This window comes from Chiloscyllium plagiosum, chromosome 2 (genome assembly GCF_004010195.1).
Source record: "Chiloscyllium plagiosum isolate BGI_BamShark_2017 chromosome 2, ASM401019v2, whole genome shotgun sequence".
Lineage (NCBI taxonomy): Eukaryota > Metazoa > Chordata > Chondrichthyes > Orectolobiformes > Hemiscylliidae > Chiloscyllium > Chiloscyllium plagiosum.
Window position 1 is genome coordinate 120753584 of NC_057711.1, and position 12340 is coordinate 120765923.

Sequence of the window (12340 nt, forward strand, 5' to 3'; positions counted from 1 at the left end):
AGTTGCGAGGTTTGATTATTCTCCTGCACCTCCTTTGTGGATCTTCACCTGCTGTTTCTCCCTCTGGAGGTATGCAGGAGGCACTGGTTCTTGCTGACCCTGCTGAGCTAGGTGATGATGTTTTAATACATATCTTTGTCAATGCTGCCATCTGATTTATGCAGGACCACAGTGTGCTGATTCCATTGCATAAGACTGTCAGATAACCTGTGGAGAAATGTGAGAAATAGGCATTAGACCACTAAAATTAGCCCTGATTTCTCATAGTAGTGGTAAATCGCAAGACTAGTAATCTAAAACCGCAGGCTAATGTCCTGGGGATATGGGTTTAAATTTCACCATGGCAGATGGTGAAATTTGAATTCAACAAATACAAATCTGGAATGAGAAAAGCTAGTCTACTGGAAACCATGTAACCACTACCAATTATTTGTAAATCCTGTCTGGTTCACTAATAAATGTCCTTTGGGGGAGGGAAATCTGCCATCCCTACCTGATCTGGTCGACATGCGACACCAGATTCACAGAAATGTGGATGACTCTAATCTGATGAGAGGTGGGCAATAAATGCTGGCTTAGCCAGCAGTGCCCATACCCACACGAATAAAAACAAAATCACAATGAAGCCTCAAGTTATAGCCTCACACATTGTGACCTGACGACTTCATGCTGGGAGAAGGAGCTATTTAACATTGCACAGATTTGTGCATGAGGCAGCTCTGAAGTGTCAGGTGTGAAAATTGATTCAGAAATGGCAAAGTCAAGTGAGATTTTCAAGCAGTGTCTGCATAGCCTTGAGTATCTGATGTGACAGGGGGCCAACTAATACAAAGTATGTAGCGTACTTGATGACGTGAGCTCATAATCTGTCATTGTCATGGTTGCCAAAAGAATAACCTTTCAATTTCCAATCAAATTTGATCTCAGAAGACATTACAGAATCAGCGGAGAGATGATTAATACAATTGCTGCTAATACAATTCAATAAAAATCTTATTTTCAGGTTTTTATTAAATTCAAATTCCACCATCTGCTATGGCGAGAATGTAACCTGGGTTCCCAGAACATTCCCTAGCTCTCTGGATTAAGTCCAGTGATAATACCACTAGGGAGTTGCTTCTTATTAAATAATATTAATAGCTATTAAGACCATTAATAGCTAAACCCCCAGGAATGACTGTCCACGCCCGCAATGTGTTGGGAGGGCAGCCCCGACTAAGCATGGTCCATCCTCCAGATGAATATCTCAGCAGCATTCCCACTGATGTACCTATGATCCTCGTTGTGCCAGACCAATAGGATTTCCCGTGGCCCAGATCCTAACAACAATTATCTTGGACTCTATTCATATGAGAATTAACTGATCATCGTCAACTCCTGGATTGAGATCAGATGAACTCTTTGACTTAGTGTTGTCCTGACTAATTATTTCTATCCTTCGCTCCACTGAGGACTGGTGACTTTCAGCCAGGGCATTTAGTGAAAGCTCAATGCATTATGTTTGTTACATAAGCTGCTGGCATATTTTGTGGATGTGACATTGACATAGCCCAGTGACACAACAACCTCTTTGACTGTTCAATGCTCTGAACAGTGTTGAATTCCCTCCTTCTCCCTCTGCGCTAAATCGCAATGCAAATAACAGAGGCTGACAGCTTTAAAGTCAGTGCAAAGTGAGAGAGAATGCTAATGAAGTAAGCTGTCCTCTATCATGCTTTTTGTGGATGCATAAGATGCATTTGTGTGTCTATTCGTGCAAAGTGACCTGGTAGAAGCAGGCAAGTCCTAAGTCTCCCTGACCTCCAAAGTAATATATCTTGAAAAGTCAGAGTTGGCCACAATGGTGTGACAAGGCTCATGGTTTTGTGATTCTCACTTGCGTTGACAAAGTGTGCAAAAACATTGTGTCTGTGCAGAGAAATGGTGGTTACTGTGGAGTAGGATGAAGGCCCAGAAAAGGAAGCAATGAGCTGTGCTACCAGCTAATCACTGTGACTTCCATGTCAGGAATTGGCGCCATCTTGTTTCTTGGGGATGGAGAGGAGAATCGAAACTATAAAAAAGTTACATGAGGTTAGTTGTGAATGAGATGCAAATGCGGATAAGATCGTCACTGCTTATTAGTGAGATTCAGAATTTGCTGTTTAAACTCGAGGTGAAAATTGGAAATCTTTTTCTCAACATTTGAAATGTGATTTTTTTCATTCTCATTGTACTTTCCCAAATTTCTCACCATTGCTCATGCTGCACAAAATATAGGAAAATCCCACCATGTATCGCTGTTGTCAAACATGACCTGTTATTAAAACTTGATATTGATGGCTCTTGTTAATCAGATTCATCACTAACTTTTCACTAATTTAAGCACAAATTTTTTGTGTTGAACGATTTTGCCAAATGATACTCCATTAACTGGCTAATAATAAATTAGTCTGTTCCTCTGTTTTTTCTTGAATAGTTGTACAATTAGCTACCTTCTGGTCTCCTGGTTTAGTTTGTGAATGTTGGAAGAACAAAAACTATGGCTAGAGTCTTTGCTATTTCTTCTTGGACTTCCTTCACAGTGTGCATGCCAAAACAACCTAAGAATTTCTTAACTTTGAGTTGGATTAGATTAGATTACATTACAGTGTGGAAACAGGCCCTTCGGCCCAACAAGTCCACACCGATCCGCCGAAGCGCAACTCACCCATACCCCTACATTTACCCCTTACCTAACACTACGGGCAATTTAGCACGGCCAATTCACCTTACCTGCACATCTTTGGACTGTGGGAGGAAACCGGAGCACTCGGAGGAAACCCACGCAGACACGGGGAGAACGTGCAAACTCCACACAGTCAGTCGCCTGAGGCGGGAGTTGAACCCGGGTCTCTGGTGCTGTGAGGCAGCAGTGCTAACCACTGTGCCACCGTGCCGCCCACAAGTATTCTATTTGTTCTTTTTCCAAAGCCAATTCCTTTTCTACAGATATGTTTAACAATATTGAATAATTTATGTTTTTATATGTGTATAAAGCCCTTGTTATTATTTTTGTATATCTTTATTTTAATATTTTCTTTTAGCCTTTCTAATTTCTCTTTTAACCTCCACAGAAGTTTCATTAGGACTCCCATGTGATCTGACCTGAATCTTGTGTCTTTCACATATGCCTCATTTATGCTTTTCTAATTGTTCAGTAGGTGGATTGAGAAACATTTCAGTCAGACAAGGTTCCAATGTGAATTGATAAGCTGTGCAATTTACAGACAGCAAGTGAATACAGAGAAACAATTGCAGCAAGCCCCAGTTGCTTCACTCAATTTCATTATTCTCCTCAAAAATGAGGAAGCAACTTCTAAATAACAATAATCACTTGTATTTACGTCATACCTGTAACAAAGAACAACAGTCTACAGTGTTTCTCAGAGGAAGAATCAAAAATAGGATGCTAAGTAAGAGAAGGAAGTATTAGAATAGGGTGATCTGAAGCTTGGTCAAAGAGCGAAGTGGCCATGTGAATTAAGGAAGGGAATCCCAGAACATCCATGAACCAATCAAGAATAGTGTGGTGGGAGATATAGTTGTTGAAGAAGGCAGCTGGTCACGAAATGGTGAAGACAGAATAAGATAAATACTGTGATGGAAGGAGGTTTGTGGAAGATGGGGGATAGGTTGGCTAAATCAGAAACAGCTAAGCCCCAGTTGGATTTCTAAAATTGAAAGCTGAGAGAGAGGTAGCAGAAAGTGAGCAATGGAGGAGACATTGGAAGAGAATGCTCTGATTAGCGATATCAAAAGCTGCAGCATAGTTAGTGATTTAATGCCTTTGGATTGCAGTAACAGAATAATAGTTGTGAATTTTAGTGTATTGAACAGGAACAGAAACCTGATCAGAGAGATACAAATACAGAATTTCAATGTGAATGAGCACTGATTTAGGAGAAGCAGCACATTTGAGGTCTTTGGAGAAGAAAATAGATTGGCAATGATAGTGTAGTTGCAATACCAGAGGGGTCAATGTGACTGTTTGAGGAAAGTAAAATGCTTTGAAAAAGGGGGAGAGCAGAACCATTTGCAATGTCCCTCTCCATTTCTTGGACTGACTTATTTTGACATTATCTTACTTCCCAGACAATGTAAGACTGCAGAAAATGATTTGCAACAGATTTTAAGATGGCAGGCACATTGACAGTCATCATCACTGCTCAAACTGTCCCCATCGTGGAAGACACTTACAGACCTGACTGCAGAAACTGTACAAGGTTGAGTCATGATCTCTTTGGGGAACAACAGTCTGTGCATGCAGGTTTCTTCTAACATACATATATGATTGTCTGACCCTGTAAACATGGCTGGCAATGTAAGGATAGGTCCTAATTGATCTCCTAGGGTCTAACTGTACATGTCTGGCATTCATCCTGTTATTATTCTCTTCTAAAACCAGTAAATGCATAGAGATAGCCATATCTATTACTCCTGTCTAAACAACACACGATATGCTCAGTAAGTTCCTTTCTCCAAAACCAGCACAGAAACAGAGGAGCAATGATAGTGAAGAATAAAATTGGGGGAAATCTGGCTCACCTGCCCTCCTATTAAGGTATTGTGTGTTTGGGGAACAGTTCAGGCAAAGTCCAGTTTTTCCATGCATTTAATGAGACTCAGGATTCAACAGGAGTACAGGATGTAGGACCGACAAATGTTTCCAGCTAAGCAGGTCCCACATCAGTCTGTCACAACATGAGCATATTCTTGTCGCACAATCTGGCGGAGGGCAGTGGAGATCACATTTACAGCTGCCTGTTACATTCAGCAGAAATGAAGTATTCCAGTTTTTATTTTGATTGGTGAGTGTATTTGTGAGCTGAAATAAACTGAATAGAAATGGCACACGAGCAGTTGATGTGTAAAATACCAAGAGGTCTGAAACCTTCCTGGTATACATGTCAAATGCAAATCATAGCAGACAGAAGAGGCAAAATTGGAACAGTACAAAAATTAAAACATCTTACTTGAGCAAACAGTTCTTTTGGGTTAATTGTACAGTATCTGAGATTTATTACAATGACTGAGTTATGTTGCCAAACTTTTACAGTCTTCGTATTATTTTAATTGTACGTGTATAATGTTGGTGTAGAAGCACAGGAACTTCTTGTCACATCAGCATTACAGATAAAACTTCAACAACAAAATATACTATATTTTGGACTTCATAGTAGCATTTTGTAACAAGGCCGTCTTTGCTCATCCTAGACTTCAAATGTACACAAATAGGTCTTTTCCCATCTCAAAAACTGATAGTATAATGATTCAACTTGAAGTTTAGTATTGACCAGCCTGATCCCACATATCATAGTGTCTGTACTGTTTGCTGGAGCCTTGAAATCAGTTGCCTATATCAGTGAGAAATTGATGGGAAGGAGCCTCATTTTTGAATGTGTATTATCGGGATGGCATTAGGTCATACAGAGTATGTGAAGAAAGAGATTTGCAAATGATGTTTTGTGGGAACAGGAGTTGGATTGATGTCCTTCCTGGTCTCCCTAAATGTGAGCCTTGAAATGTCTGACACTTGGACTGCAATAATTCAAGAAGATGACTCATCACCATCTTCTCAAATGAAGGGCTGATGAAGGGCTTTTGCCCGAAACGTCGATTTTACTGTTCCTCGGATGCTGCCTGAACTGCTGTGTTCTTCCAGCACCACTAATCCAGAATCTTCTCAATGGCAATTAGAAATGAACTATGAATGCTGATCTTGCCAGTGATACCCACAACCTGTGAATAAATTTAAAATAAAATTGAGTGGGTTGAGTTCCAAATTGCTATAATTCCTTTAATTAACCTACAGAAATTACCTTACTTGTACTTGAGGTTTCTCTGTGAACATAATTTGAATCCTTTTATCACTGATGCTGGCCTGCTAACCTTGGGCTGTCTTCATTTCAGGTATGGTGGCCTTTGAAACAAATTAAAGTGAATAGTTTGAAAGTATTAATATAATTAAATTTTTTCATGTTTCTGTATACATATATAATTGACAGGATGTTTTGGAGCAAAAATTCAAAGTTGTAGGAACCTTTGAAGTGTTATTCATTTGTTCTTTTGATGTTGGAAGTGTGGTATTTTGGTTGTTAGAATCAAAGTATGGAGTGAATTTTAGAACCTGAGCAAGTCTAATAAAGAAAATGCTCGTTCATTTTTGCCTAAACCAAATAAGGGTAATCCTGATAACTTTCAATATTAGAGCAACCTTTTGTTGCTATGAAGAAATCAGGGTGAGATTTTATTGAGAATGGGAAGCCATGGGTCAGATTTCAGTGTGAAAGAGAAGATGAGGTGATAATTCAATAGAAATCGGTGGCCTGGCCAAAAACTCACAGAATATTTTCCTCTAGCTTTTTCAGAGACTATGGTCCTGACCTATTCCCTGCCCATAATGTCCTTGAGAGTGCCTACCAAAGCAGGCAGGATAGTCTCTGACTGTTGTCTGCTCTCTGGCCAATAACTAATTCAATCCACAATACGGAATGCAGTCATGAAATGCAAAGTGACAGAAGGAGATTAAACAATTATGTAATGTCCTGTGTAGTGAATGACAAAAATATTTCAAATATTAAAAGAAATTTGTAGAATCATAGAATATTACAGCACAGAAGAAGACCTTTCAGCCCATTGAGCCTGCACTGGGTTTTTTGAAGAACGGTTATTATTTCCACTCTTTGTCTCTTTGTAGCCCAGCAATTATTTTCTCTTTAAAATATTTATCCAATTTTCCTTTTCCATACAATCAGGGAATGTATTCCAAATCTTAATCATGCATTGCTTAAAATAAAGTTCTTCCTCATATTGCCTCTAGTTCTTTCTTTTTCCTGATTCATTACGTTTTTTTTCATTTTGTGATGTTCTTATTATAAAAATGGTTACAGTATGCTTGTTCAGATACAGCTATTGTGCAACATAGAACTACTTTTGTGACCTGAAAAACCTTTTGACACTTGTAGCAAAATCTGTGCCTCTCTCCATTGATTTCTGTGTTTTGGTGCATTTTACTGAAACATTTCATAAACTTATGAGCATTTTATCCTGTATATATTTCCCTTCCTTGTGGGCACAAGTAGAATTTTAACTTGTGTTTTTCTTACTCATTGGCTCTTTCCAGGTACTTTTAGAAACCAAAAGAGGCAATGAGAAAATGACGCTAACAATTTGAGAAAAATCATTGTTTTTCCACGAAAATGACTGTTCTGTGTCATAGGGGCTTAATGAAATGTTATTATTCATTCCATTCATAGAGCTCCTTATCAGACTTGATGGAGATGAAGGAATGAAATGCAGCACACCCAAAACCAGGACCAAAGGGAAGTTGGAGCAGTCATTAAAAAAGGTGCAGGAAACAATTATAACATTCCTTGGAGATAATATTGTTGCACAAATGTTAAAGCTGGCTGCATTAGTTTATTGAAGATAATAAACTTTTTTTTTCCAGAGCACAGCACCACAGGTGGTGAATATATTACACTTCACCTTTTACCAATGCATCTTACAATACACAGATTTCGGTTTTGTGAATGCAAATACAGCTATGAACCACTGAAATTTCTGTATGCTTTTACTAAATTTATAACCATGTTAAAAATATTTCTGAGGTTTATGCTTTGTTTAGAAAGCTACCTCTTCATTTTTGTAAACATATTGTACCCAGGGGGTTAACATAATACTTCTACCTTAATAAAGTGTCCTAGGTGTCATTGCAGGCCCATTAAAAAATACGCAATCAGTCACATGAGGTATGAGGGTGGATAGCCAGAATGTTGATCAAAGAGAGAGATCTTAAAGACTGTCTTTGCAGCAGAAAATGAGGTAGAAAGGTTCACAAAAAAATCTGCAGAACTTTGAACCTATGAAACTAAAGGGATAGCTACCAAAAATGGTGCAGGTAAAAACTGGGATGCTCAAGAGACTAGAATTAGACGTTAGTGTACAGAGATCAGAGGCTGTGAGACAGAGAAAGGTAAGAGTGGAGGGTTTTGAAATCAAGGGTAAGAATTTTAAAATTTGGGGTGTTGCTTAAGATAAAAAACTATAAGAAATAAGAACAGCTTGCAGCTGTCAGCCTGTTCCAATTCCCAACTGATCAAGAAGCTGCATGTATCAGCCTTTAATGTACACAAGCTCTCTGTCTCCATAGCTCTCTGTGGCAAAAAAGTCCAAAGACTGTGAACCCTTTTAGAAAAAAAAATTCTTCTCACTTCAATCTTAAATTGGCACCCTTTATCCTGAGACTATGCCCTATGATCCTAGACTTTCTCATGAAGGGAAACATCCTCTTAGCATTTACACTGTCGAGCACCTTAAGAATCCTACATATTTCAATGAGATCACCGAAACTCCAGTGAGTAGAGACCCAACCTGTTTAGCTGTCACTCATAAAACAATCTCTCCATACCAGGGAACATCCTAGTGAATCTTGTCGGAACTGCCTTCAATGAAATGATATCTTTCCTTAAATAAGAGGACCAAACTGTTCGCATTACTTCAGATGTGGTCTCACCAATACCTTGGACAGCTGCAGCAAGACTTCCCTGTACTTATGTTCTAAGTTCCTTGAAATAAGGGCCAACATTGCATTTGTCTTAAATAAAAACTTGAAAGAACTGCAGAAGTTGGAAATCAGAAGCAAAAACCGAAATTGCTGGAAAAGCTCAGCAGGTCTGGCAGCATCAATGGAGAGAAATCAACGTTAACGCTTCAGATACAGGTCTGAGGAAGGATCACTGGGCCTGAAACGTTAACTCTAATTTCTGTCCATAGATGCTGCCAAACGTGCTGTGCTTTTCCAGCAATTTCTGTTTTATGATTCCATTTACCTTCCTGATTACCTGCTGCACCTGTGTGCTGGCTTTCTGTGTTTCATGCCTTTCCCCAAGTTTTCTGCAGTTTATATCCACTTAAATAATACTCTGTTCTTTTTGTTCTCTCTTCCAAAATGAGCAACTTCATATCTTCCAACATTATATTTCATTTGCCAATATTTTTGCTCATTTACCTAACCTCTCAATATCTCTCTGTAAACTGTCTCCCTCAAGCAATTTGCCTTTCCATCTATTTTTGTGCTGTCTGCAAGTTTGGCAATAATGTGTTTGCTTCCTCCCTCCAGGTCATTAATGCATATTGTAAACAGTTGTGGTCCCAGCACTGTTCCCTGTGGATCACTGGTTATAGGTTGCAAACCTGAAAAAGTATCTTTTATTCCGAAATGCTGTTTCCTGCCTGTTAGCCAATTCTGTTTCCATGCCAACATGGTACCTCCAACACCATGGGCTGTTATCTTACGACTTAACCTTTTATGATGTACCTTGTCGAGTGCCTTCTGGAACTACAAATACAGCAAATCCACTGGTTCCCCTCTATCTTCGCTGGTTGAGCCTTCCTTGAAAATCTCTAATAAATTAGTCAGACATTACTTCGTTTTCATGAAGACGTGCTGACTCTGTTTGATTAGATTATGATTTGAGTCTGTATAGGTTCTCAAGAACAGAAATGATGGGTGAATGGGACTTGGCGCAAGTTAACATGCAGCAGTAGTGCTTTAAATGTCGTCAGGTTTACAGAGGGTATTTATTTAAGGTGAAAGTGAGTACTGCAGATGCTGGAGATTACATTCGAGAGTGTGGTGCTGGAAAAGCACAGCAGATCAGACAGCATCCAAGGAGCGGAAAATCGACGTTTCAGGCAAAAGTCCTTCATCAGGAATGAGGGGTGGTGAGACAGCAATGATTGTCATTGGGTAAATGTAAAACTGACACAGGTGGAATCGTCTACAACTGCGTGGAGTTTTTAGAAATACAGATGGTGAACCGCTATTTGGTGGGAGGCTAAAATTAAGTTTCCTGGTGGCGTTAAAGTTTGGTATTAAGTTCTCAGAACCTTTCAGTTGGATCGGCTTTAGTGGGTCATAAATATTCATTAACACCCCAGCCTGCTCGGATTATGTTCAGGGCACAATCTTGATAGGCAAAAATAGGTTAATCCACAAAACTGACTATATACATGTGTGTTGCAATACCTGGCAGGGGTAGATTTCTTTGTTGAAGGTCTGATGAGTAAAAGCTTCTTTAATATCTCGGCTCTTCTATAAACAAGTCACTCAAATGCTTATAGTTTAAGAGAAGCCTGACCAGATCTACAGGTTTTGAATAGTCTCAGTCATATATAGTGTTGCTTGCGTAGTGTTGAAGGGTGAAACCTCACTGGGTTCATCAACCTGCCCAAATGAGGCAGCCACACTGACTGATGTCAGCAACCTTGACCTGGGCAGGAAGTGGAGTTTAACCCAAAGTAGGGCTGTACTCAAAAGAGAGGTCAACTTGAAAGGTTCTGATAAAGTTGGTTGGATAGAAGAGAATGGTAGGGACTAGAACTTAAAGGGCATGATTGTCAAGAACACTGGAAGACTCATAGGAAATAAAGGAAGGAAAGTGATTTGCAGAGGGGAAAATCACTGACAGGGATAAGGGTGACAAGAAATTGTGGAAGCTGCATACTGTGGGTGGGGAACATATTGAGGTAATTAGATGTGCTGGAGGAGAGAATGAACAGTTGAATTGAATAAGGTGCAATTTAAGGCCAACGCTGGAAATGGGGATCTGGATGGCAGTGGGATCAGGAAGAGGTAATGAAAGGACTGGTAGTCTCAGGAGGACATTGAAGAAGGACAGAGAAAGCATACTGGAGAGAAGGCCATCTGTAGTGGTGGTAGGAGGGAAAGTGTAGTGTAGAGAAAGTGAATGAATCAAATGCATATTAACAATGACCACCTCACTCCTCAATCAGCTTTCAAATGCAGAGAACGCATAGTACAAATGGAAGGGCCTGGCATCTGTTCCTGCACAGTACAAACACACCCAGCTGAAGGAATTGAAACAGAAACTGAAAAATATTATTGCATGAGCGTTCATTTGAAACCTTGGCACTGAACAGAAGCACTCCCTGAAGAATAAAGGCAAATAAGCTCTATTATCTCCCAACACCAACTTTCCAACGATGTTCTGTGATTTAAGGGAGGCAAAGGCCAGTGGTATTATCGCTGAACTGTTAATCCAGTGACCACCTAATGTTTCTGGATCCTGGATTTGAATCCTGCTGTGGCAGATGGTGTAATGCGAATTCAATAAAAATCTGGAATTAAGAGTTCCCTGATGACCGTGAATCCATTGTTGATTGTTAGAATCCTGAGAATGAATGAAAAAACAATTCATTTAATGCTTAAGTCTGAAAAGGGCACCTAAGATTCAGCAGCAGTTGTGGTGGTGAGGATGTGTTGTTCCACTTGCAGTCATACAGTAACATTTACAGGCCCATGTACCTGAGAGTCACGGATTTAGTCAGGAAAGCCAAGTTATGTATGCTGTATATTCCAAGAGTGTAGATTTTTTTTACAGGGAATAAAGAAAACCACCAGAAGTCAGATTGAGCTAAATGATGAGTGAAGGAAAAGCAATGACTATGGATGCCATTGCCTACATCTGCCAGCTCCTGTCAACAAATCTGCAATCAGACGGCTTGAGAGGCATCAGTGTGCCTGTTGTGCTGAAGATTACAGCAGCATTGAACTTTCCGGTCACTAGGTCCTGACAAACCTGAACTGGGGACATGTGTGGCATCTTCCAATTGGTAGCTGAGAATTATATTTGGGAGTTTACTGATGCTCTTTACAGGAAAGCAACACAGTTTGTCCAATTCATTGACTCAAAGAGCAAAGGTGCCTAGGTTTTGGATAGCTATTGCTAGGTTCCCACATATACAAAGGGCTATTGATTGCACATGTGCAGCAATCAGAGCGCAATGGCATTATCCATGCAAATTCCTAAACAGGAGGGATTTCACTCCATCGTGGTCCAATCTGTTTGTAACCACAGACAGCAAATCTTGCAGATGTGCTGTCACCAATTAGTGAGCTGCCTCAATGCTTATATTCTGAACAACTCCCAGGTTCCTCAACTGTACACTGATATGCATGATCTCAGGGCTATCTTGTGAGTGACAAGGACTAGCCCCGGAAAGCTTGGCCAATGACCGTGAAGAAGGGCTCATGCCCGAAATGTCGATTCTCCTGCTCCTTGGATGCTGCCTGACCTGCTGCGCTTTTCCAGCAACACATTTTCAGCAGCTATCATTGAAGAAGCAATTTGCCTTCAAAAGATGTGCTTCAATTACCAGGACTGCCCAGAAGGAACCTTCTAGTACTCATTGTACAGGACCACTAGAAAAATAGCAATGAAAGCAGAAATTGCTGGAAAAATTCAGCATGTTTGGCAGCACCTGTGGAAAGAAAGCAGAGTTAATGTTTCGGGTC

The 12340-nt window shown here is 39.9% G+C and overlaps 1 protein-coding gene across 1 annotated transcript in view; it reads left to right on the forward strand.

Moving 5' to 3' along the window:
- cntln (centlein, centrosomal protein) overlaps nucleotides 1-12340 on the forward strand; it is a 469267-nt gene that overhangs the window by 236050 nt on the left and 220877 nt on the right. The window contains exon 15 of the mRNA XM_043717668.1: nucleotides 7278-7369. Coding sequence (XP_043573603.1) covers nucleotides 7278-7369 — 92 coding nt within the window. The remainder of the gene's footprint in view (nucleotides 1-7277; nucleotides 7370-12340) is intronic.